Below are 27,653 nucleotides of genomic sequence, written 5' to 3'. Positions count from 1 at the left end.
GTTCTAGGACTTCAGAGACTTTAACTCTCTGCTCTCCACAGGCTTCCTAGGCTTAGCATTTCTATGCCATGCTGCTCCACCTGCAGAACGGGAGGAGAACTTAGGTAGGTGGCAAGAACACGTATGCATCGTAGGAGAAATGGCTGTGTTACAGGGTGCATACCTTGGAGCGTACAGAAACTAGGGAGCCCTAGTTTGCTTAGGCTCAGTATGGCCGATCACAGAGATGTGATAGTTGAAACTGAGCTCGTGATGGCCAAAAAATATCTGATGGTTTTAATTAAGAACATCTGCCACAGCTATGAATGGCGACATGTTTAGTCGCAGAGTCATTAGTGGAGAGAAACAAACTGCAGAAGCAGCATCTGGTCAGTAATCAGTTGCACTTTAGATAGCTAAATTAAAAAGGGGACCTAGCCCATCCCGCCCATGCAATAACAAACTAAAGCTCCAGTTCAGTAAACATCTGACTCTCGAGGTAGGATTTAACCCCTGTGAAGGGAACACGCAGCTCGGAATGGTTGGTTGAGTGGAGCCTAACAGTACAAAGGCAAAGTAGTTCACAGGTTATGAGATCTCTGCTAGGTCAGTTGGACAAATGACCACCGCCATTCTGCCTGTCTAGTAACAGTAGCATAGGAGTAGGCAGTACTCACCATCCCAGCAAGCTAAAGAAAGAGAAAAAGAAAGTTCAATTGAAAAATTTTGCATCAGAAGAGTTTTAAAAATAAAAGCTGAAATCACTGGTGGAACATACGCTGAATTTAGTTTCCATAGTTCTACAGGTTTTAAGACTTTCAGTGACTTATGATGCATGCATTATTGTCTTCCACTGCTCTGTCTGGTTGCAAAACTCTCCTTGGTTTTACTGGAGAATGGAGTAAAAGGACAAGCAGGACGTGGCCCTGCTCTAGGCCAAATATTTTCCTCAAGGGGTTTCCACCAGAGTTTAGAGACAGAAATATACCATTAGTTGTAGAAACTCCCACTCTTTGGCAGGGTCACTTTCTCAGGAATTAGGATAGATAGCAGAGGAAAAAAATAATGCAAACTTACTGCATGGTAACTGGAACCACTGGATACCAAGACGTGTAACATTTCTAAGAAATTACATTACAGTAACTTTGGCAATAGAAATTATTCTAAGCAACCAAAAAAAAGTTTTGCATTCTGAGCCCTAACTTCGTTTTTCAAGCACCTGCCTGCTAAGTCCATAAATTCACAGGCACGCTGAACACCGAACTGATGTGGTATTAACAAGACAGGGAAGAAAGCAAGTGGCGATACTCGGGCTTACAATATCAAAACAAGCTTGAATGCTTACGGCTGTGTTTGCGGACGTAGTCAATGAGTTCACATGGCTGCGGACAAGAACAAAAAAGACATGCATGAGCACGTGACTACCCAATGAGATGGTGCACTGTGTGTGTTTGTAACATGGAGTGTGCTAGAGCTACATACAGAAAATAAGGCTTGTCCGTTCAGTCCTTTATGCCCCTAAAAAAAAAAAGAGAGAGAAGAAAAAAGATTACAGTAATGATATCTTCATCTCATGTAATTGCTCAGATATTTCACTAATCAGCCAAGGGTTGATTGCATTACACATTTTTTTATATTTTATTTAATGTCTACCAGGATTTGGGGATATTGAAAGTCTACAGTAGAACTGAAAGTTTCTACTACCTGTTCCCTGCGTACATTTTTATTGCAGTAAGGGTGAGGAAAGATCAGTATTTTTGTTTGCAAGGACAGACCTTTAGTACTTTGAGGAATTTTTGTACATGGCTGTTGCAACTAATTTCAGCTATGGTCCTCTTTTGAAGCTTGAAGAAATTCACAGTATATCATTTCATATCTGACAAAGATGTACAGAGAAACTATCCGCTTAACATGAGCTGCAGACTTCTCCGCAGCAGTAACAATTAATGAGAGAAAAATGAAGCCAATCTCTCTTTTTTACCGTATTGAATTTGCAAAGCCTAAAGGCGAAGAGGAAATAAATATTTCTAAAGTGAGCCTCTTTCCTTTGAGACTTAAGATACACACCACTGAACTCCCACAGTGGTACTTCTGTAGGGAGTCAGAAATGTGTAGCAGCTCATCGCTGAGTCCCAGAGACTCTAGTCTGTGTCAGGCTCGCTCATTCAGCAGAGGTGGAACAGAGACAACTTTCTTTGCATCTCATGAGACTGGTATAGCTATCCCTCACCAAAAAAAAAAAAAAAGTCCAAAATACTCCTATGATTTTGAAGGGAGCTGGAGTAGGCCCAGGGAAGGTGAAACAGAGCTATGGGAGAACATACATCTCCTCCATAAGTATCTTGGAGAATATTTCCATGCTTTTCCCTTTGTGAGGTGAGTTCTGTGGGTGAACATGATGCAGCTTGTTTACTTGTACCCTGGCTGCCCCTGGATCAGGAAGGCATTTCAGGATTTTGGTAAATCAAGGCTTTAATCTACTATTAAATTCTTATCATGATGAAATTTCCTTTGAAATCAGTGGAGATAAATAAGTAATGCTGTCAGGCGCATCACTCTGGGATTATCTTAAAAAAGATTTCCTATGTCCTACCATATCATCCACCAACAACCTGAAGTGGAAATAAATGTGAGAACAACAAATTGCAATAAAAAAAAATTCCAATTGCCTACCAGTACTCTACAACTCTACAAATATTTTTGGATAGCCGCAAAGGCTCTAGATAGATTTATAAGGCTTTATATAGATTTTCTTCTTACATCACCTAATTTTAGGCTTAAAATCAACAGGTTTCTGTATGTTACATAGACACAGCGCAACTGCAGCTTTTGGCTAACTGTTCATCATCTACACATGAAATCTCTTTTTTAAATTCTAAGAAGTCACTGTGATATTACAGATGTATTGAATTTTGACAAGTGAATCAATGGAAGTGCAGTCCAAGAGTGCAGGATAGCAAGGCCAGAAATACTATGGTGTTAATGAGACATTCAGAGCCAGTGAATCTCTGTAGCAGCTCATTTATTTTCCCTGATAAATTCCAATGAGACTGTGCCAATGCCCCATCCCCAACCAGTTTGGTCAAGACTTGAAAAATGGTGACTGGGAGTGTCAAGATGTTAGTCCCAACTAGGGAAGAGAGCACTAGCAACCTTGAAGACCCTGAAGGAGCTGCTGGCTCACTGCTATGGATGTAGAGGGCTGAGAGATGCCATGGGTGACTGCACTGCCAAAATCCCAGAAGAGGGATGTCGTGGAGGAGCCAGATGTGAATTCCAGAACTGCTGCTCCTGATGTCTGAAGCAGCTCAGCCCTGGAGGTCAGCTTGGCCCTTGGTCCTGAGAAAAAAGAGTGGGAAGTGAAGAAGGGAACAGGGAAAGAATAGGAGGGGAAGACAAAAAATATGTATTTTTTAGAGGCTTCCAAACCACCAGAATGTATCTAATACCATTGTGGGAGGATTTTCCATGGCCAATTAATTGAAACACTATAAAAGGGTATCAGTCTCCATAAGCCATTTAGGGATCCTGATAGTCTGAAATGTTCCATTCAGACACCTTTCCCTTTAAGGTAAGTGTAATAAACTGTCTCTTCTGCTCATTAGAAAAGGTTTTCTTTAAAAAAACAGCAACAACAAAAAATTTCTCCTGGTGAGAAATTTGTCTTTTTGTATTCATTTGCTAATATGTGACTCTGCAAAAGCTTTGATTTGAGTTTCTGAAATGCTACTGATTTTCCCTAAAAGGTATTGGACTTGTTGGTTTGGTTTTGGGTTTTTTTTCCTCTCTTTCTCCTGCTGCACTATGCATATATATTCATGTTTAATTGTGAACACATACACATGCAGGCTAACACTATGCACTCAGGATTTTGAAAGGGTGGTGACTTAAGGAAAGTAAATTAAGTTTTTCAGATTATATCTATTATACACACTAATGTAGTTATGTGTGAAGATAAAATCTTACAGAGCTCCAACACTTAATAAAAGCAGTGTTATTATAGGAGATGAATGATATCCACTGGTATTAATCATGTTTTCTGTAATGGCCTAGCCATGAGGACAATGCTGGGTGATCCTTTTCTTGAAAATTTAAATATTTAAAATGTAACTGACAGCTAATTCAATGGGATTTGATAAATAGAAAATATATAATTCTGTGAGTGGATGTCCTGGTTTCAGCTGGGATAGAGTTAATTTTCTTCCTAGTAGCTGGTGTAGTATGTTTTAGGTTTAGTATGAGAATAATGTTGATAACCCACTGATGTTATAGTTGTTGCTGAGCGGTGCTTACACCAGTCAAGGACTTTTCAGCTTCCCCTGCCCTGCCAGGTGCATGAGAAGCTGGGAGGGGGCACAGCCAGGGCAGCTGACTCAGAGTGGCCGAAGGGCTATGCCATACCGTATGACATCATGCCCAGTATATAAACTTGGGGGAGTTGGCTGGGAGCGGGGGGGACTGCTGCTCGGGGACGGGCTGGGCGTCGGTTGGCAGGTGGTGAGCAGTTGCATCACTTGGTTTTCCTGGGTTTTGTTCCTCTCTTTGTTGTTGTTATTTTCCTTTTCACTACAATATTATTATTATTATTATTATTATTATTATTATTATTATTATTATTATTATTATTATTATTATTATTATTATTATTATTATATTTTAATTCTTAAACTGTTATCTCAACCCGTAAGTTTTCTCACTTTTACTCTTCTGATTTTCTCCCCCATCCCACTGCGGGGGGAGTGAGCAAGCAGCTGTGTGGTGCTTAGTTGCCAGCTGGGGTTAAATCACGACAATGGGAGGAACAAGGAATAGTCTATGTAATGACAATCACAGAAATCAGTAGTGAGTATCACTTTCCAGGACACTTGAAAAAATAGAAAAGAACAAATGTAAATGCAGCAATGAACAACAAACCTTAAACTCACAAGTCTTGTTCTATTATATAGGGAGAATCTGGAAAAAATACCACGTCCAAGTGCACTTCCAAGTCTGAACCTCACAATTTCTAAACCTTGGGAGCATGTGTGTGCCTTCACCCTTCTCTTTCTTTGGGCTTACTCTTCTTAAGAGTAACCCTTAAGAAACAAACCTCCCTTTCTTCATGCAGGTTTGCTTTATACCTAAAATCATTGCTCAGTAATATGAAATTTCTTCTTTGAGAAGCTTTTAAAAGAACAGCAGAATTAACACTATTTCTGTGTCCATTCAGAGAGACAGGCATCCCTAAATTAATTACACTTTTTAGCCATTTATGCACAATTATTTTGAAGTTTTACAGTGGCATCATTTATTGAGTACTTTGATCATTACCTTAGTTCACAGAGGATAAAAAAATTGAAGGTATTTCTAATAATCCTGCATTTGCTCTGCTATGCTTGAGAGCAGAATTTCAATTCAGATATTTAATAAGTAAGCTTATTATTTTTTATGAAATAGATGGAGCATTTATAACTCAGATAAAATGAAAACAAATGAAAACAAGCACAGTTTATGCTCATTATTTCAGCTATTACTTCAGATTTCATTGATTCTAAAACATTCTTAGAGCAAGCATGTGCCAAACAATATTCTCAGTTATACTGTAAATCAAGAGCAGATCTATGGAGGATGATGGAGAATCACTAGAATTTTGCCGCATATATGAAATAGCAGTAAAAGGCAAGAATAACAAGTTATACAAACACAATATCCCGTTTCAGCTCTCTGAAGTGACAGCAAAGATTTCCTGCAGAGCCACTTGCCAAAACTTTCAGCACCTGGCACCCGAAGATGCCCATTTTCCTTTGGTACTGGGCAAGGATTTCTCCCACTGATGTTAGAGATTTGTCCGCGTCAGGTTTTTCAGTGGTTCTTCTTAGAAGACAGGAATTGAGAGCTAGCTCTCCTATACTGTCCTGCAAGAGACTGTGCTTTATCAATGCTGTCAGAAAAAGGAGGAAATGTGGCTTTCCAGGGAAGTTTAGGGGAAAGTATCAAATTACTTAGAGCAGCACCACAAGTCCCTGGTGATGAAGCTAATCCAAGGCTGAGCTGGGCAGTCGTGTCCTGGGCTGGGGTCCGGGTGAGGAAGCAGCCGGGCTGTTGCATGCCTGCAGCATAGTACAGGGATGGACTGAGGGTGAGGGACCAACCTGCAGTGCAACGCCCAGAGGCAAAGGGCAGAGGACCGACGTGGGGCTTCTCCAGGACCTTTCTTACTCAGCTTTTCCTCGCAGGTGAGTGGTTTTTCCAGGAGCCTGACCCAGCCTACAGAGCTGCTGGCACCAGCTCTGGCTCTGAGTGCAGGCAGCTGTGGGTGCAGTATTTCCATAGGGCAGGGTGTTTACAGGTATGGACAAATCATAGCCTGAGGTTGGGGGTATACTTACAGGATAACTTACCTGTGAAAGACTGGAAATTATTTCTGTGAATTATTTTTGCTTTTAAAAGCCTGCCAGCTGGCAACCGAACTGGCATGCAGAGGGCTTCACCTTATAGGGAGGGTCAGGAGTGACTGATAACTCACAGAGATGTTTAAAGTGCCATTTTCCATGCAGGGCTGGAAACACAACACAGCCCAAACTGAAATATCCTTTATCGGGCACAGGTTTACTCCTGCAGCTCTTCAAATTCAGTGTAGTGCAAATAGAAAAGCTCACTGTGAAATGGGACTTTTCCTTCTCCTTTCATGCTGGCTATCAAGAGCAGGAGCAACAGTCAGGAGAGCAATGGCTCCTTTGGTTGTTAGTACTATTTCCATAAACTTTCAGCATCTGAATGCTGTCACCCGATGGATGCTGAATATCAGCTAAAATAAGCTCACACAAATCGAGCTTCAGAGTGCAGTCTTGCTCCCACTAAAATCAGCAGAAGTTGGATCATCTGTCAATATTGTATAAAAAGCTTCTCACTCACTTCTTACTTTAAAAAAAAGAAAATGAAAACCTTTCATGGAAAATAGTAGTATTTCAATATAAGATACCCAGCCTTCCTGAAGTCACAAACATGGCCATTCATTCATAGCTGTTCAAAAGACACTTTTTTGTAGTAATTTTTGTAATAATAATTACCATTTGATTAACAGGTGGCTAGTTAAGTGCTTTCGACTTTCCCCCAAATTTAAAAAAATTACAAAGCAGGATGCATCTGGACCTCAATAGAGCTGGCTTTTCCTGACCCACATGCATAGTTAAAAGACCAGTTTCTTCAACTTTCTGACTGTGGCCGTTCTTTTCACCTCTCTCAGACAGGATGCTCAGAGGACTCTGCCTCGAGATGAAGATGCTGCTGGCTTTTTTCTTCATCCTTTTCATCCACATGTCTGTTCCCCAAAACACTGGTATTTATTATCTCTTTTTTTAAAGCAATTCTTAATGGAAAAAAAAATCTTTGCTTGCTATTTTTGCACTAAATGCTGACCAGAAGCTTGAGAGGTTAAAGAAACTTCCGTGCACAGTAGCTGAAGCTGAGTTTAGATGACAACAGGTGAAGTTTGAGGTGTAAGATATGATGTGTGAGGTAACGAGGTGTGAGGTGAGGTTTGAGGTGAGATGAAGTTTGAGGTGAGGAGTGAGATGTAAGGCAAGATTTGAGGGGTGAGGTGAGGTTTGAAGGGTGAGTTATCATTTTGTGTGCAAGAGAAACCACCCAAGACTGCCTTAGGTGTAAGCAGGCAAAGTATCTTAGTCCTGCTCTCCTTCATTTGTATGTTGTTGGGTTGCTAAGTGAAACTACACTTGATGGAATATCTGGCTAATTTTGTCATAGTGGAGTTGACTAGAGATTTTCCTGTCTGCAGGCATGCATTTTTCTATGTGGTCACTAGCACACTTAACTGAGGTGTAGTTGGAAACTACACTTTTCCAACTTAGGTTGGAAAAGACCTTTAAGATCATCAGGTCCAACCGTTAACCTAGCGCTGCCAAGTCCACCACTAAACCTTGTCCTCGAGCACCACGTCTACCCGTCTTTTAAATACCTCCAGGGATGGGGACTCAACCACTTCCCTGGGCAGCCTGTTCCAGTGCCTGACTACCCTTTTGGTGAAGAAGTTTTTCCTAATATCCAACCTAAACCTGCCCTGGTGCAACTTGAGGCCATTTCCTCTTGTCCTATTGCTTGTTACTAGGGAGGAGAGACCGACCCCCACCTTGCTACAACCTCCTTTCAGGTAGTTGTAGGGAGCGATAAGGTCTCCCCTCAGCCTCCACTTCTTCAAACTAAAGAACCCCAGCTCCCTCAGCCGCTCCTCATAAGACTTGTTCTCCAGACCCTTCACCAGCTTTGTTGCTCTTTGGATGCACTTCTGCACCTCAATGTCCTTCTTGTAGTGAGGGGCCAAAACTGAACACAGTATTCAAGGTGCGGCCTCACCAGTTCTGAATACGAGGGGACGATCACTTCCATAGTGCTGCTGGCCACACTGTTCCTGATACAAGCCAGGATGCCATTGGCCTTCTTGGCCACCTGGGCACACTGCTGGCTCATGTTCAGCCAGCTGTCGACCAACACCCCCAGGTCCTTTTCTGCCAGGCAGCTCTCCAGCCACTCTTCCCCAAGCCTGTAGTGTTGCATGGGGTTGTTGTGACCCAGGTGTGGGACCCGGCACTGAGCCTTGTTGAACCTCATACAGTTGGCCCCGGCCTATCGATCCAACCTGTCCAGGTCCCTCTGCAGAGCCTTCCTACCCTCCAGCAGATCAACACTGCTGCCCAACTTGGTGTTGTCTGCAAACTTACTGAGGGTGCAGTTGACCCCCTCACCCAGTTCGTTGGTAAAGATATTAAGCAGAACTGGCCCCAGTACTGAGCCCTGGGGAACACCACTTGCCACCAGCCACCAACTGGATTTAATTCCATTCACCACCACTCCTTGGGCTGGGCCATCCAGCCAGTTTTTTACCCAGCAAAGAATATATTCATCCAAGCCATGGGCTGCCAGTTTCTCTGGGCGAATGCTGTGGAAAACCTTGTCAAAGGCCTCGCTAAAGTCCAGGTAGACAACATCCACAGCCTTTCCCTCATCCACTAAGCAGGTCACCTTGTCATAGAAGGAGATCAGGTTGGTCAAGCAGGACCTGCCTTTCTTAAACCCATGTTGGCTGGGCCTGATCCCCTGGTTGTCCCATATGTTCTATGTGATGGCACTCAGGATGATCTGCTCCATGACCTTCCCCAGCACCGAGGTCAGGCTGACAGGCCTGTAGGTCCCAAGATCCTCCTTCTGGCCCTTCTTGTAGATGGCCATCACATTTGCTAACCTCTAGCCAACTGGGACCTCCCTGGTTAGCCAGGACTGCTGATAGATGATGGAAAGTGGCATGGCGAGCACCTCTGCCGGCTCCCTCAGTACCCTTGGGTGGAGCCCATCAGGCCCCATAGACCTGTGTTTATCTAAGCGGTGTAGCAGGTCGCTAACCATTTCCCCTTGGATTATGGGGGCTTCATTCTGCTCCCCATCCCTGTCTTCCAGCTCAGGGGGCTGGGTACCCCGAGAACAACTGGTCTGACTGTTAAAGACTGAGGCAAAGAAGGCATTAAGTACCTCAGCCTTTTCCTCGTCCTCTGTCACTATGTTTCCCTCTGCATCCAATAAAGGAGGGAGATTGTCCTTAGCCCTCCTTTTGTTGCTAATGTATTTGTAGAAACATTTTTTATTGTCTTTTACAGCAGCAGCCAGTTTAAATTCCATCTGGGCTTTGGTCCTTCTAATCCTCTCCCTGCATAGCCTCACGACATCCTTGTAGTCCTCCTGAGTTGCCTGCCCCTTCTTCCAAAGGTCATAAACTCTCCTTTTTTTCCTGAGTTCCAGCCAAAGCTTTCTGTTGCGCCAGGCCGGTCTTCTCCCCTGCCAGCTCATCTTTCAGCACATGGCCTGCACCTGCACCTGCACCTTTAAGATTTCCTTCTTGAAGAATGTCCAGCCTTCCTGGACTCCTTTGCCCTTCAGGACTGCCTCCCAAGGGACTCTGTCAACCAGGCTCCTGAACAGGTCAAAGTCTGCTCTATGAAAGTCCAAGGTAGCAGTTCTCTGACCCCCCTCCTTACTTCTCCCAGAATCGAAAACTCATTTCATAACGGCTATGCCCTAGACGGCCTCCAACCACCACAACACCCACGAGGCCTTCTCTGTTCACAAACAGCAGGTCCAGTGGGGCACCTCCCCTGGTTGGCTCCCTCACCAGCTGCGTCAGGAAGTTATCTTCCACACTCTCCAGGAGCCTCCTGGACTGTTTCCTCTCTGCTGTGTTGTATTTCCAGCAGGCATCTGGTAAATTTATGTCCCCTACAAGAACAAGGGCTAGCGATTGTGAAACTTCTCCCAGCTGCTATAGAATATTTTGTCCACCTCTTCATCCTGTTTGAGGGGTCTGTAACAGACTCCCACCATGATATCTGCCTTGTTGGCCTTTCCCCTGATTGTTACCCATAAACACTCAACCCTATCATCACCATCATTAAGCTCTAGACAATCAAAACATTCCCTAATGTACAAGGCTACCCCACTGCCTCTCCTTCCTTGCCTATCCCTTCTAAAGAGTTTATAGCCATCCATTGCAGCACTCCAGTTGTGAGAGTCATCCCACCATGTTTCCTGTGGAACCTTCATCTCTCCCCTATGTGAAAAATATTTTGATCCGTATGATTGACAGCCTACCAATAGGACCTAACCAGTTTCAGCTGGCACTTGCTCAGTACAGGGATGATTTGTCCACTGAATTTATGCTGGATACTTACAGAAGAAAGGGTCCTATGGTGAATCATATCAGGAATGACTTCACGCTTAATGGTGGGAGCTCAGTGCAAATTGGAAATGCCCTCAATGCGGCTTATGAAACCTGTTTCCAAAAGTCAGCAAATTAAAAAGAAAAGCAACAAATCATTGTGATTTTGACATCAGTACCCTCCGAAGATTATGTTGGAGAAGCTGCCAGAAGCTTGCAGAGTCTTGGAATAAAGATAATAGCTATAGGGACAAAAGAAGCTCCATATGACAAACTTTTTTGTGATGGCCACCCCACCATTTCATTACAAAAATCTAGTGACAGAGGAGCTGCCTAAATTCTCAGAATATATGCCACAGATCATTGATGATATTTTCCAAGTAAACATCACCAACTTAATAGGTATACCTGATTACAGTAACATAGATGTGCAAGAAGGTAAGCTGTGCTATTTCATGTCAGTCCCATAAAGAGTAATGATCATTTTCAGTAATCTAATGATAATTATTTTTATATCATTAATATAAAATATTACCATTAATAATTATCATTATTCAGTATTCTAATGAAAAAAATAGAAAAATATTATCATTGGAATTATCTCCCCAGGGAAGTGGTTGACTCTGCTATGCTGAACATGTTTAAGACTCAGCTGGACATGGTGCTGGGCCATCTCGTCTAGATTGTGCTAGAAGGGTTGGACCAGATGATCCTTGAGGTCCCTTCCAACCTGGTATTCTATGATTCTATGATTACTCTGAGATTAGGGCATCTTTTTATTACTTTTAAAATATTTGTCAGATAGGTTGTCCTAAACCATGCATTACTTGCATGGAATAAGTATTATTTTCCTGGAGTTTTTCTGTCATCCAGAGGGACATTAGGAAGGGAAGGAGGGGAAGAGTTATGATTTGTTACAGGAGAGAGAGAGTGATCACGCCAAGTGATCTTATGTCCCGTTTCAGGCAACCTCTGTGCGGTTGTGCTGCTTGGGGGCAGTGCGACTTTTACTGCATTTCTGGCTGGCAGTTGTTTCATCCAGCTGCCTAAACACTCCTTGGTAAGAGCTGCAAAGTAAAAGAAACATTAATTTTTAGCTGTATGCAAATTTCCTAAATCTGGATAAAACTTGTGGGATAAAGCTGTCTTCCCACCTTGTCTGAAAGGGCTACGGTAGACAAAGGATGTGTAGGGTTTCCTTTAAAAAAAATCAGTAAACTTTTTCAGCAGAAGGTCTCAAATAACTCTAAACATAATTAGTGAAACTATGAATTCTCCTGTGTTACACAAACATACACACAGAGAGAAAGTTAATGTTACCAAAACAATCACTGCAAAGGTAGGAAAGCATAAACTGAAAGTTTCCTGAGCAATGTTAAATAGTACTTCCTCTTGCATGTTAACTACAGATGTGTCTTTAATGACTTTCTAATTTTCCCCGTGGGAACTCTCTGTCATGCAGAAACAGAGTGTACAGATGGCAAAACTGGTGCTGGTAAGCAGTTCTGAACCCGCCAACTTCCAAATGATGGATTTTGCAGCTTTGTTTTGTGTTTTATTTCATTCTTTGAAAAATATGTCTCCGTTTCCATAACAACTGGTATTAAAGGGTCTGTGAAGAATTAGTTAGTTGGAGCAGAACTCCTGTGCTGGGTTTCATCATATGAAATATTTCAAAATGTGAAATATTTCGAAATATGAACTGAATCCAGGCCTTTGATATTTGTAACAGAAAGAAGGCACAGGAAAGAAATTGCTTTCAAGAATTCAAATTCTGAAAGAAATTGAGTACTTGAAAGCATTTTCTTTACTAGGAGTAATGTAAAGAATTAATTTCCTTAATAAGAAATGTAAGATCTCAGCATTGTCTCAAAATGAAGTTGCAGTCTGATCTTGAGGATTCACAGATGTGGCAGCCTCTGTTAAAGTTAGCAAGAATTTCAGATGTTGGGCAAGTCAGCATTTGTCTAGAACTCTGTTAGTTAAATGTTGTAACAGCTTTTAAAAAAGTAAAAACTATGTAGAACAGCTTCTAGGTATAGAAACTGTTTAAGCTTTTCTATTTCTGTTCCTGGACTATTGCTGAGTGAGCACTATGTCACTTTATTGCCTCAACATTGTGTTCTCTGTGCCTGGAGTCTTAGTTAAAAATTGTTAATGCTATGTTTTTGTGTGGCCTCTGCAGATAGTACAGATATTGTCCTGTTGCTTTCTGGCCAACAGGACACGGGAAATTACACATTTCCTTACATGAAAGACTTTGTTAGCAAATTGATATACAATCTGCCACTGGAATCTGACCAATACCGTCTTGCACTTGCCCAGTACAATGATGATGTTCGTGAAGAGTATGAACTGGACACATGTAAAACAAAGCAGGAGATGTTGATGCAGGTGCAAGACATGCAAGCATTGCAAGGTGGGCCGCTAAAAACTGGCAATGCACTCTGTTATATTTATGAAAGATATTTCGAAGAACTGGTTAATGGAGCAGATGATAGAAATCAGGTTTTAGTGGTCCTGTCTTCTTTGCCTTCTGAAGATGACGTGGAAGTGTCAGCGAAAATGTTACAAGACAATGGAATAAAAGTGATAGCCCTTGGGATACATGAATCTGTGGTGCAACAGCTGAGCTTGATGGCTATGCAGTCATTCTTTATTTTCCTAAGAAAAGGGACCTCCCTATGTTTTCTTAAAATGTCTCCAATATTATTGCAGAGTTCCAAATGGATAGCATTAAAGAATGCTATATGTAGGATCACTACACTAGAAAATATAGGCAGGAGTTGAAGTTACAAGAATATGCTTCATATAAAAACCATAAACACTTCTGCTGTTGTATCTCCTAGCTTTTCTGATCTTTTGGTCATTTATTTTAACTTACAATGAGGTTTTATCAGTTTGTCTTTCAGTAGCTTGTCATCTTTGGCTAAAAACCATTTTTACAAACTTGTTTTACTTTAAAATAAAGCAGAAAACCTTGTCTTAGGAAAAAAAAAAACCAACAGTCCATAGTTAATTAGTGATAGAAATAGCATGGAAGATGGCCACTAACATTGCTTTATTCTCATCCTTTTTCCTCTGCAGTATGTGATGGAGACTCAGTTGCTGACATTGTGTTTATAGCTGATCGTGGTACTTCAAAGTCAAACTTCGAAGAATTAAAAAAATTCCTGCAAAGCCTAACATCCTCATTGGATGTGAAGGAGAAATGCATAAGAATTGGCCTGGTGATGTACACTGATGGACAAGAAGTGATGTCTCATCTGAACACAGACACAAACAAAGCTGAAATTCTGCAGGTAATACAGAACCTTTCTGCTGGGTCAGGAAAAGCCAACACTGGTGCAGCTATTAATGTCACAAGGCTAAAGCTCTTTAGTGAAAGTGCTGGGAGCAGAAAGAAGCAAGGGGTAGAGCAAATAGCTGTTCTGGTTACCCACAGACTTTCTCAAGACAATGTGAGTGATGTTGCTACTCTTCTGCGGAGAAGTGGTGTGACAGTGTTTGCCATAGGTGTTGAAGATGCTTCTGATCAACAGCTGGTCCAGATAGCCTCTTATCCTCAAGCGCAGTATGTTACCAAAGTCAAGGTATTTTCTGATCTGCAAAGGGAAAATACGATTTTTCGAAAGAAGCTCTTGAATCAAGTACAAAACAAGCTCTATGTCCACTCTGAAAGAAAAGAGATTCTCAAGACAGGTAAAGCTTTCCAAATAACTTTGGTTCATTCCAGGTTAAGGGGTTTTAACTGAAGACTGTCCTGAACTGTGATTGAGGTTTTTGAGAACCTTTGAGGAGAGGAATTTATATTTAAAATTGAACATGGATTCATATTTTACTCATTAGCATACTGCTAAAGTTCAGTAGTATTAAAAGCCTGTTTATTTGTACCATTATTTAATAGGAAGATCTAATACTGGCAGAAACATCAACTGTTAGAGAGTACGTTAAAAACCTACCAAAGCACCATTAGAGCTTGATCTGTTGGAAGATGCTGCGTCTGAATGAGATTTCCCGAGAAATGTTAACCTTCCAATCAGTCTACCCTTTATTTTGATCAAAACTAGAAAATAGACGAGAATGTGTATGTCATAGTTTGTTTTGGCAGATCTTAAGCCATCAGGGTGTATGTCCCGGCAAAATGAAGTGGCTGAGGTTTTCAGACTGGTCTGGAAGTAGTAATAACAATAGAGTAGCCTTAAATATTTTATTAAAAATTACCAGTGGATTTATGCCTAAGACCACTAAAAGCTAGTGGTTTCCTGCTGTAGACTATCAGAACATTAAGTGGACTGCTGCTGGTCCGTGGAACCTTATTCAACAGTAAAACCAGTTATACTGGTTAAATGTTTAACATGGCTCTGTAATGCTGCATGATGAATTCGGATGGTTGATATAAGTTGTACTCAGAAGTCTGGGAATTTCTCGAGGTAGTTGCTTAAAAGCATTTCAAATGTGTTTGAAAACTCCAAGCTATCAGTTTTGTTTTCTGTGGGGAAAGCGGTCATATAGCCATGGATAAATAGTGTTTTGTTTCTTGCTGCCACAACTAGCAGGTTAAGTTTGCCAACTTTTTTGTTACCAGATAGAGAGTTTATCCATGTGTTAGTTTATTATGTATTACAAAAGGAGTGGAGGTAGGTAATCTGTCTATGCGCACAACAGTGATGTAACGCAGACTTTATCATTCCACATAGGATGCCAGGACACAGAAGAAGCTGATATTTATTTCCTCATTGATGGTTCATCAAGTCTTGACTACTCTGATTTTGTGGATATGAAGAATTTTTTGAAGGAAATGATCAGGCTGTTTTACATAGGAACGAATAAAGTTCGATTTGGACTCGTGCAGTTCTCACATTTCAATGAACTGGAGTTTGAACTTAATAAGTACACTTCAGCAAGTGATTTGATAAAAGGGATTGAAAATGTTCGGCAAATAGGTGGAAATACCAGTACAGGGGGAGCTCTAGCTTACATGAAGCCATTGTTTGAAGAGGCCAGGAGGCAGCGAGGAGTTACAGTGCCTTGCCATCTAGTTGTTCTCACAGACGGAGAGTCACAGGACAGTGTGAAGGAACCAGCCATGAAACTCAGGGAAGACCAGGTTAACATTTATGCCATTGGTGTGAGGGAAGCTAATGAAACTCAGCTTTATGAGATTGCAGGAGTGGAAAACAGAGTACACTTTGTACATGATTTTGACTTGCTGAAAGACATTAAAAATGAAGTTGTCCGAGAGATCTGTACCACAGAAGGTAAGACCATGCTTTCACTTTGTTCTGGTTTTGATTTGATAGAGAAATTATTTCATGAATAATGTAAGATACCTTTTTTCTAGCTTGAACAATTTCGCTGTTGGTCAGTTGAAGTTTTCAGAGGGTGATGGTGATTTTTGTGTAGCTTAAATGTTGACCAATATCATGAAAAGGTCTTATTTCCGAAAAACACCAAGCATCTCTTGCCTGTATATTACAGACTTTATCCCTGGTCGCCCAGAAAAGTTGCGGATGCCTGATCTTTGGAAGCGTTCAAGGTCAGGTTGCTTGGGACTTTGAGCAACCTGATGTAGTGAAAGATGTCCCTGCCCATGGCAGGGGTTTGGACTAGAGGATCTTTAGAGGTCCCTTCCAACCCAAACCATTCTATGATTCCATGATTCTATGGAATTGAGCTACCGGTGTCAAAGGCACCCAAAATCACATATCACTGTAGAACAACTAGGTCTGTGAATGTATCTAATTTTGAATGTATCTTCCTTAAAGCTTGCTATTAAGTTTTCCTTATCTCAAAAAAGCCAGTCTCTTTTATCAGGTGTAGATAGGCACAGCATATCCCTTAAATAGGATTCCAGAATTGAGATGTGCGGCCATCAAAATAAGCCAGTTTTACAATTTAAAGTAACGATGTAGAAATAAGTATTCCCTAAACAGTAGCTTTTTGGCCAGCATTCACCAGGAAACAAACAAAGGTTGTGTTGCGCTAAGGCCTCCATCCCTGGTTTATTTCTTACAACACTATAAAACATTAATGAAAAAATGTGCTTAAATGTGACCCACCAGTGTGCAGGCTGTCCAATTGTACCTATCTATCATTTGATGCACCTCTTTCTGTAAAACAAGTTGCTGTTTCCTACCTCACTGAAATGAAGAGAAAATTTTCAGGTTTCTCAGGCTCCAAAACTTGACTAGCAACACGCTTTAGATTTTAATTTTAGAATTTCCTTGCTGATCTTTAAGACGCTGCTTCAGTTGCTTGGCTGTGATTTAATGCTGACTGATCGAATTGCAGCTGATGAAGTTAATAATGCCCTTGTTCAGATCTGAGGGGTAAAGTATTTTAGTCGCAGTCATAGCTTATCAATGAACTAATAAAATCTAGAGTTTGAAAAGGCTTATGCTGAATTTTTTTCTTTCTTTTCTGTTTCTGAGGTTATTCTGTTTAACCTGTTTATGTTTTTTCTCAAAAAAATTTAAATAACCCTAAGCTTAAAAATCTTTTTTTTCCTTGACAGTCTGCAAAGAAATGAAAGCTGATATCATGTTTCTAGTGGAAAGTTCTGAAAATATTGGAGATGAGAATTTTCGGAAAATTAAGAACTTCATGATAGAGCTGGTGAACATAACAGATGTTGGTGCAGACAGAGTGCAGGTTGGTGTTGTCCAATTCAGCAACAGACCAAAGGAAGAGTTCAAGCTCAACACCTACGCCACCAAAAGAGATATCTTCAGTGCTATTGATAGGATATCTCCCCTTCAATCCACCACACTGACAGGAGAAGCACTGAAGTTCATGCTTAAATACTTTCAAGCCAGTAGTGGTTCACGTCACACAGTTAAAAAAGTTCTCATCCTGATCACAGATGCGGAATCACAAGATGAAGTTAAAGCCCCTGCCACACTACTCCGAGATAAAGGCATTATCATCTACTCTGTTGGAGTTTTTAACGCAAACAAAACTCAGCTTGAAGAGATTAGTGGGAAGAGTGAGATGGTATTCTATGTTGAAAATTTTGATGCTCTAAGCAAGTTAAAAAGGGACCTCATTTTTTACATTTGCAGTAGTCCTCCTGATGATCGTAAGTATGGTAACTTTCAGTGATTTATTAATGCATGAGCAATCATGGGGTTTTTGTTCTGAACTTGCTACGATGAAGTGTCACAGTCACAGAGCTGGCTGCCTCTCTGTCCTAGTGTTAGTTTGTTCCATGCAAACTCTGCTTCTCACTGCTCTGTCTCCGAGAGGGGCACTTCACAGGTCTCCTAGGGTACCACGCTGGGTCACAGGGCTCTTGACCACTCTGTTCACACCCTGGAGGTCTAGCTGAGCACGGGTGCCTCTGATTCTTTCCCTTGGGTGTGTGAGATTAGACACCTGTGTGGAAAAGTATGAGTCTTTACATAGCGTGAATAAAGCTTACAGAGAAAAGGCTTCACTCATGTCTTCCTTTGAAGTCTAACTGCCATCTCATTATGCCTGCCTTTCAGCTGCTATTTCTGTGGACTCCACACAGGGGCAAGAAAGGGAGCTTCTGCTGATTCAGTTTTTTTCTGACTAGCAGTGTTGGAAGCACCCACACTGTCACTGAATGCAGTTCTCTGGGGCCAGAGGCAACTAGAGTTCAATCAGTGTCTTTGGCAAGAGTACATTTGTAATCCCACTTGAAATTTCTTATTCTTCTATGTTCCCAGATGTTGCCCTTTCTAGACAAAACCAATTAAGAATTCAAACCATTGTCTTCTTCATTTTTTTTTTCCCCTATGCAGATTAAATAAATGTAGTCATATTAAACCACACTGGCTGGCAAGCTTGCATACAGTATTTGTAATCTTTATAGACCTGGCCAACTAAGTGCACTGGATTGTTGTTTTTCTTGGGACGATACCTTTAAGTGGGGGTGTCAATGGGGAAAGCAGTTAGGCTGCAAAAAGAAGCAGATGGGGTGTCCTGCTGCTGTGGGCTCTCATGGATGTCAGCCATGCTTGCAAACATGAGATAGGATTTTAAAAAACAGTTGAGTAGCAGCTGTGCATTGTCTGACTCAGTTGCACTAAGGCGTACTGTATTGTTGTGACAGCGCAAAAGACCTTAAAGGGTGTGTACTGTTTGATCTCTCTCTGCTGTATAAACATAGAACATAGAGTAGCTTGCTAAAACTCAGATTCAAAGTTGCTGCTTCAGTCATGGAAATTGCACTTACTTAAAAGAGGTGGGGTTAACTGTTGAGTTCAGTACTGAGCCTGCCCAGCATTCAGTTTCTGAGCTTTCAAAACTCCCTTTCTTCACCTAGGGGTGAGGCAGTGGAGGCTGAGGGGAGAGTGGGGACAAGAGCAAAGCATAAGGCATGCAAGGGTGATGTATTCAAAGTCCTAAGAGGTCCAAACAGTCGATGTTCAGACATGTGGCTAGTCTTTGTGCTACTGCAATACAGAACTTGTAACTAAGGAGAGTTTTTAAGTACTACTGCAATTAGCCAAGATGCTAAGCATCATTTTTTCTTCTCAGCAGTTTTGGAAAAGGCATCGGTAGCTTATGCAGTGAGAAAGATCAGGTGTAAACAGGGAAGCTTGTAATATAATGAGTCACCAGCTATCATCTGTGCTGCTCTGTATGTCTGCAACTGGGAGAACACTGCCCTTCAGAGGGACCAGGCCGTTCTCCCACCAGGGAGTAAGCTGGAGGAAGGGTGTTAGCCCACCTCCTCAAAGCACTAATTTACAAGACAGAGACTGTAGGAGGCAAACCCACTGCTATGTTTAATTCAGCTATGAAATAAACTTGGATTTTTTCTGCTAGATGTTAAGTATGAAGTGACAAAATGTGCTGTATGAAAGGGGGTGGAAAGTTTCAGTTAATATTCATATCCTGTGGAAGGATAGCTTTAGATATTGTAAGCTAATAGAAATATTTCCACAATATCAACTGAAATATGACAATTTCTGTTTGCTCTATAAACCTTGTACTGTGGTGTCCAGAGCAAAAGGATAGCATTTTTGATAACTGAGACAACATTGTTTAGTCTAACTCTGCTCTGACTACTGGAATCATGAAGTTCACCCTGAACAGTCTCAGAAGCACAAGAATCTGTCGTATGTGCAGCTTAAGGATAGTAGCAAGACAGTTATCTGTGCAAACACCATTCAGTTAGCAAAGTTATACAGACATTTCATAGAACTCTGAGAAATGGACTTGAGTTATTATAATCAGTAAGATTCTGCATAATTTTACACATGAAATCTTCACTTTTCTCAATTTGTGTTTACAGAATGCAGAAGAGTGGAGCGTTTAGACATTGTGTTTGTTATAGACAGCTCTGGAAGCATAGGCTTACAGTACCAGGCCATGAAAGACTTCATGATTGCCCTGGTGAAACAATCTGATGTCGGCCCAGATGGAGTTCAGTTTGGAGCACTAAAATATTCTGATGAACCAGTACTGCTCTTCTACCTCAATGACTATACTACAAAACTAGAGATTACTGAGGCTATCCAGAGAGATGAACTTCTAGGAGAAGCAACTTACACAGCAAAGGCACTGGGCCGTTCAGAAATGTTGTTCACTGAACACCATGGCAGCCGCAAGAGCAAAGGAGTTCCCCAAGTGCTGATAGTGATAACTGATGGGGAATCCCATGATAAAGCCATGCTGGATGATGTGTCCCAGAGATTAAGGGACAAAGGAATTACCATCTACGCAATTGGAGTAAGAGGAGCAAATCGAAATGAGCTTCTGACAATGGCTGGGTCAGAGAACAAATGTTTCTATGTGGATACCTTTGAAGGACTTGAGAACTTAACTGCAAATATAACAAATAATATATGTAATATTTCAGTACCAGGTAAGTGTATACTCACTATTGGCTTTTGTGATCAGCTTCCTCTTCCCCTACCACTGTGGTTGAAGGACAGTCTTGCAAAGGCATCTGTAAGATCGGTACAGATAACATCATCTGTTCTGATTAACGTGATTTAAATTGCAGTCATCTCTGTTGCCTGCTTGTTTGGTTCGGCTCTTGTAGTGGCTACTCTTTCCTACCTTCTCCTTCTGCCATCTTTCTGAATGGAAGTAGCTATGGCTCCTGTGCTTTATTTGGAAGTTGGTCCTTTTGGGCTATGGTAAGCATGCTGAGAGCAATTTGGTTCTTGAACAGGGGGGACATCTCATCTATGAATCCTGAAGAGTCTCAGTTTTGTATATACACATAGGATGGGATTTATCTTTAGCTGTCTACAGCTGTCATGTCTAGTCACTGTAGTTTCCCATTCTAAACAGCATGGAGAGAAATAGGCATTTTTGGTGTGTGAGTCACCTGACCTCTTTAGGCATTTGCATGAGGCTGAGATGAAATGTGCCCTTGCCCCATGGACATTTGGTTAGGCCAATGTAACTTTGTTTGCTCAGTAGGTAAGAGGGAAATGTACCTATGGTTGCTCTGCAACATATGTGCTTACAGGAGTATGTTTTGTGTTCTGGGACTAGATGTCTGAATTTCCATGTACATTACGTTTTATGTGCTTAACTTTCTTTTTGTAGTCCTATTTGTTGAGGGTTTTTTTGTCAATATGAGTAGTAGGATGTGGGAGGTAGAGACAGGACTACTAATGATATACATAGAATTGTGTACTTTATTAATAATATATTTTCCTTTATCTTCTGCAGACTGTCCAAAGAAAGCAGATGTTATTTTCCTAGTGGACGGTTCCAGAAACATAGATGAAGAAAACTTCAGGATAATGATGGACTTTGTGACAAGTGTAATCAATCCAGCTGTTATTGCTCAAAATACCAAAATCGGCTTTGCACTGTACGGTAGTGTCTATAAAGAAGAGTTCAACCTAGGCATTTTTCCGAACAGATCAGAACTAGAATTTCGAATTCGAAACATCAAACAAATTGAAGGACAGCAAAGTAATATTGAAAATGCACTTGAGAAAGTGAAACTCAGCTTCCAACCAGAAAAGGGTAGCAGAATACATGAAAATACTCAACAGATTTTACTGGTAATCATTGCTGGACGAACAACCACTAGAGCTGTAAGAGCAGCAGAAAGCCTGAGGAAGAAAGGTGTTGATATATATGCCATAGGCGTGGGAAATGTTGATCAGTCCCAGCTAACACAGATAACTGGATCATCAAGTAGGAAATATGCCGTTGATGACTTTTCTAACTTGAAGACCATAAAAAAAAGACTGGTTGATGTTATTTGTGAGGATGACAATAGAAAAGGTAAACATCCCTGAACCAAACTGTTCTAAGATCTCCATGTGCTGCTTTAAGTGTGCTTCCCAGTTAGAGTGGTTCTTCGAATACATTTGGTTGATCTTCTGCCATACTCTGAAAACAGAATAGAAAAATTCTTCTCACTCACGTGAAGATAATGATCTGCGTGGAATAAATTAGCTACATCCAGTCTCTCTAAAATTGCCGAAAAAAATGACCCAGATGTTTTCTCTTTGCTCCCTCCCTAGAAAAAAGGATATGAGCTGACAAACAAATAACCACTCATGTCAGTTTGCATTGTGTTAGCTTCTCACTTGCTGCCGATTCAGATACTTTCCTTCCCTCGTACATAAGTTAGTTCCCATTTTCTCCCCTTCAGGAAGGGTAAAAAGACACACGTGAACAGTTACAGTGAATTTAGTAAGTTTTCTGCAAGTTCACACCCTGGTGTACACCTCATTAACTTATCCATGTACTTATGTTCTCATTTCTGCAAATTTGAACTGATTGATTGAGATCACACAACCCAGGCTTGAAGATTTTAGTTTTAATTGTTTAAACATCTGTCTGAGCTTTAAAGTGTATAATTTTCATCCATTTCCTTACTCAAAGTACAGCTTTAGCACTTTCAAATAGGTTTTGCTTCTGGGTGAACAGCAACTGTCATGCCATATCATCCAAACACTAATTTGAGAAAGTTAGAAGCGGTTACAACCATTGCAGAGCAGAAATAAACTACTACTAGCAATAGGTGTAATTCTTAAAAATCTGTATTTTCTCCTCTCCTGAGTTGCAGACAGAAATAATATGAGAAAGACATTAATCTCATAGAATACCCATGCAGTGACTCAGTCATACTACAGATTAGAGTGACCTTACATCTAATTAAACAAGCGACATGGTGGCAGTACTTCTTGTTAACGGTTGGACTTGATCTTAAAGGTCTTTTCCAGCCTAAACAATTCTATGATTCTATGATTTTGTGGCATATGCTTTCATTTCACTTCTGGTTTTCCCATCACCTCACATGCAGTGAGAAATGATGCTAAAATGCATATTGAGAGTTGGGGCCACCTGCTCTGTCTGTTAACTGCAGAGCTGTGCATGCCACAATGAATGTGCAAGCACAGGTAAAAAGCATGATGAGGAGCAAAGAAGGGAACCCAAACCTTAAACATTAGGCATAGCATTACTTTTAAAGTAATGAGAATACTAGAGCAGTTCTGTGTTAAATCTCCAGCACAACATGTTAAAAACAAACAGCCCTCTGATCTTCTAAATTATACCTGCTCAATTGCCTGTAGCTGGGAAATAAGGGGAAAAAAGGGACAAAATCTACTGAACTGAGAAGTATCTCCAGTGAAATAATTTCTGAAGCTGATACTGGCGTTGCTATTAAGAAGGATGGGCTCTCAGATTTGTTATATAAGGATAATTACAGAACACATTTTCAGTTAAAGGCATTTGACAGCTTTATCTGTCCAATATGCTTTTCATTTCCACAATTTTTCTCTAGAAATTAAAAATTAATCTTAGTAAGTTTAAGATGAGCATGTCTCTAAATGAATTAGAGACCTAAAGATTCATTTTAGATAACCTACCTGAGGCTTGGAGATGACACATTCCAGAGGCTCCTGCCTACGTAGCTGATGTGCATTTGTCTCCCTTTGTTGTGTTTTTTTCTCTTCTGTTTTTCTTTACCTGAAATGAAAATTGTTTGATGCATTTATTTATGATTTGCCCAACAGTAGCTTGCTTTGTGGATATCACTGTGGGATTTGACATCTCATCACAGAGGGAAGGCCACCGCTTATTTCATGGACAGACCAAACTGGAAAAGCATTTCCCTGACATTTTGCAAGCCCTCCTGTCTCTGAGGGACGTGAGCTGCAATCTTGGGTCCAAGGCACAGAGCAGTGTGGCTGTTCAAGTGAAGAATACTGTTACTCCAATATCCACAAAGTTCTACATCGACAAGGATTCTGTCCTGCGTAACCTGTCAGATGCTGTGATCAAGAGACCATCCCAACTTAACGTTGAATTCTTGCAGTCACTCTGGGAAACATTTCAGAACAAGGATGAGACCCGGCAAAAGGTAACGTGATGACTTAGGCAAAAGCCTTTCATCAAAATTGCATAAGAAAGATTGAAATACAATTGTTCTTTGCTTCTGTGTGATTTAAATTCTCTCTTTGATGTCTTTGTAGGTATTACTTGTGTTTTCAGATGGTATGGATGATGACTTAGAAGCCCTCGAACAAAAATCTGAAGAACTTAAAAAGAAAGGTATCTATTTTAGAAAAGTCAGACTGTTTAATTTCTTAGGTGGCCTAGCAATGGGGTGAGAAGAGGTATTGAATTTTTTCTGCAGAAAGAGCAGAGGGAGATTAGCAGCAAATAAAAGGAGTTATAGTCTCAGAGCCCCAGTCGATGTAAATCAGAATAGCTCTATTGAAGTGAGATTGACAATGCCAGATAAGACTGTCTTCCTAGCTTGGCTCTTATCTTTGTCTGTGGCCAGTAGCAGATGTTTCAGAAAACACCTAGTAACAGGGCTAAGTAAACAGTAATGCTTCTTTGGGATGACTTCCCCATTTAGAGATTTTATGATCTGAATCAATCTTTCTTACAATGTTTAATTAACTTTCCTACAACCACACGTCTGTTACGTTTCACCAATCAATCTGCCTTGTCTTCACTGTCTGTTATCACCCAGAAACCTAGCAGAGTGGGGAGAAGTTAGTCTGAGTAGTTATCTTCTCCCCTGCCCTGTAGGCTTCAGTATCTGCATCAGCACCTGATTTCAGAGCCCAGGGTCAGAGAGGTAGGGCAGGAGGCATGGAGAAGCTGCCACAGGCTAAGCCTTTCTGATGTGTGCAGGAGACTGTCATGCAAGAAACAATGAAAAACAGAACTGGAGATGAAAGGGCTAGATTTGCTAAAGGGAGATGCAAGGGGCTTCTCAATTGGTACCAGTCCCTTTGGTGTGTGCTTGTCCCTCCCTCATCCCACACAGACATCTCTTGTCTCATGTCTATTGTCTCTCTCTCTTTTCCCAACAACAACCTTGCAAAGAATTCCCTGTTCTGAACAGCAGGGAAGTGGCAAGAAGAGCTATAGTGGAGTACAAGGGTGACAAGAGCAGCCAGGAAAATGAAGCATAACAGTCCTTTTAGCAAAGATGCTGTTAACTGCAGAGCAGTAATAATGGGGAGATCATGAGGCTTATTTTGACACTATGGCAGCCACATAGGAAAGATGAGAAGACAGACAGATATGCCTAACAGCTCACTCAGCTGTACCAAGGACTGTTTTCCTTGGCGTGTTGTGTATTGTTGGTCAGTTGTCCTGCATCAATAAGCAGATTAGGTGTAGAAGTGTGATTTGGGATTGAGTTTTAAAATACATTTTAAAATAAATTTTAAAATAGCTTTGGTCTTAAGTTTGGATGTTTTTTGTTTGTTTCTGTTGGTTTTTATTTTCATTTCCTGGGGCTGTGCAGCATCATCCAGCTAGAGACTGCTCTCATCTCTGTTCAAGTGAGTCAGGAGTCTGCTAGATTCAGGGAACTTAAATCAGAGTAAACTCAGTTTGTTTGGGTTTGAATCTGCTGATATTGCCAGCTGCATTGTACAACTGTATAAAAGGGACTCAGGACCAAGCCAGAAACCTGGAGAAGTACTGCTTGTTGCTGTTGCTGTGACCAGCATACTCCTCTGTGCATTTGGCTCCTTCCCTAAGTCTCACCCTGGAATCCCAATATAACTGCATTTTCAACTTAATTGTTGCTTCACTGTGCTTTTTTCCCTTGTACAAGGAAATAGACTTTTCCCTGTTGTTTCTCGGAATAATCTGAGTTCAAGGGGAGTACTTCAGGACATTACTGCACAGCATATCTCTTTGCCTCTTGCGTTGCAACCTAAGGAAGTGTCTTGTGGCTACAGGCTTACTCTAATTTTACCCGGGTGTCATTCTAGATCAATGTAAAGACATGCATTCTTACAGCAAAACTTGGTTGGAGAAACAGAGAATTCAGATCTGTAATTTCTCTGATGTCTACCTCAGCTTTAGATCTGCTGTTGTAGCAGATGGAACGATGACTTGGAGCCACCAATATTTATTATTATTTTAATGTAAAAAGAAGTGCAGCCCACAGCTTCTGTTTTTCCTAAGAGCTAAATGATTAAGTGAATATTTATGTTGACACCCAAATCAACCATATGGTCTTGAATCATTAATCATTATTCAAATAAGAATATTTTTATCTTGAGCCTTTTATTGGCTCTTCATTGTCACTAGCACCTCATTTGAATCACTTACAGAATTGTATACCATCAAAAGTATGGCTTTTACAGCTGGCATTTCTAACAGATATCATTCACCTTCTTAATGATGCGTGTATATACAAGGTACAGAAACTGTTTTTCAGTGGAACCTATATTTATATTTATATTTATATTTATATTTATATTTATATTTATATTTATATTTATATTTATATTTATATTTATATTTATATTTATTATAATTAGGTTTGGCTGGTCTTATAACTGTTGCTCTGGAAGGAGCCTCCGATTTTCAAAACCTCCGATCCATTGAGTTTGGAAAAGGATTTGAATACGGAACTCACTTAGATATTGGCATGACAGATATCGCTAGCAGGCTATCCAAGTTCTTGGTAAGTTATTTGGTAAAGAACCAACGTACACAGTAAGATCTTGGGTAAAAAACGTGCACAATCAGACCATAAGTATTAAGTCTGGTAAATATGAGTAATAAAGGAGTCATGCTATTAATAGAGCATAAAATCCAGTTGTATTCTTACGGTGAGTGCTTCCGGTAAGAGCAGGAGCAGAGCCATGAGGAAATTTTTGGAAAATACATTTTCATCTGCAGTAACTTCTTCTTTTTAAGAACAATATTGCTGAGAGGACCTGCTGCTGTTTGTCTTGCAAATGTACTGGGGAAGAAGGTGAAATGGGAGCTATGGGAAGACGAGGGATAAAGGTAAGAATACATTCTAGCTTTGTATTGCTAAGTTTGAGTTGTAAGTAATGATGGGCTGCATGTGGAAAAAAATCACACCTTGGGGTCCCCACCTGCAGGTGGTACTTACTGCCTTTGCCACAGCTACTGATGAGTGTGATGCACAAAAATTATTCTGCAACTGAATGCAATGCTGCTGGTGAATGTAATCAGTATTCAGTGATGTCTTTTACCTCTGGGAAGGCCTCTTGTCCAGCCTGATGCTATTACCTTGCAGGTCAGCAAGAGGAGCTGTGGGTAATTAAAGCAGGTTTTTCTTTTGTGAGCTTCTCTTACGCTGCAAATAGATTTCCAACAGTCCTCTTGAGCTGGACTGAGTGATTTAGGTGAGAACTAAACTGTCTTTTTGAGGCTACTGGTCACTGAGATAAAAGAAAATGATAAATGCAAAGGAAAAATCTTGTCTTAAAACCAAAACATCTAGCTCCTTTACTTGTGTTGCTAATTTTAAAATCTAAACCTGTTGATTTTTTCATTGTTAGCTGTCTTCTATTGACTGCTTTGGAAAAAGGCAAGAGGATGAAGATGTTTATCTACCTATGTTTTATGGCATGATTTTTGTATATCTTCCAAAATCACAATATACCCTCTGTCTAACAATGCAGGAGGAGGAATCAGTCATCAGTTATGAGTAGTATGGAGGTTGGGGAACACTGCATAACTGATGAGCTCATCTAAAGATTCTAATACTGGTTTTGGTTAG

General features: G+C 40.8%; 1 protein-coding gene across 1 annotated transcript in view; it reads left to right on the top strand.

Moving 5' to 3' along the window:
- The first annotated feature begins 7,233 nt into the window (after positions 1–7,233).
- The window catches only part of COL6A6 (collagen type VI alpha 6 chain), a 57,069-nt gene continuing 36,649 nt past the window's right edge, over positions 7,234–27,653 (top strand). The window contains 12 exon segments of the mRNA XM_087750124.1: positions 7,234–7,297; positions 12,867–13,349; positions 13,352–13,426; positions 13,769–14,383; positions 15,382–15,942; positions 17,199–17,762; positions 19,950–20,522; positions 21,344–21,910; positions 23,653–23,999; positions 24,112–24,190; positions 26,437–26,582; positions 26,819–26,911. Of these exon segments, the coding sequence (XP_087606250.1) occupies positions 7,234–7,297; positions 12,867–13,349; positions 13,352–13,426; positions 13,769–14,383; positions 15,382–15,942; positions 17,199–17,762; positions 19,950–20,522; positions 21,344–21,910; positions 23,653–23,999; positions 24,112–24,190; positions 26,437–26,582; positions 26,819–26,911 (4,167 nt within the window).

Source organism: Nipponia nippon, unplaced genomic scaffold, assembly GCF_047370975.1.
Source record: "Nipponia nippon isolate SJK-2023a ecotype South Korea unplaced genomic scaffold, ASM4737097v1 scaffold_1, whole genome shotgun sequence".
In the NCBI taxonomy this organism is placed as follows: Eukaryota; Metazoa; Chordata; class Aves; order Pelecaniformes; family Threskiornithidae; genus Nipponia; species Nipponia nippon.
The sequence above is the reverse complement of the archived record's forward strand: the minus strand, read 5'-3'. Positions and strand labels throughout refer to the sequence as shown.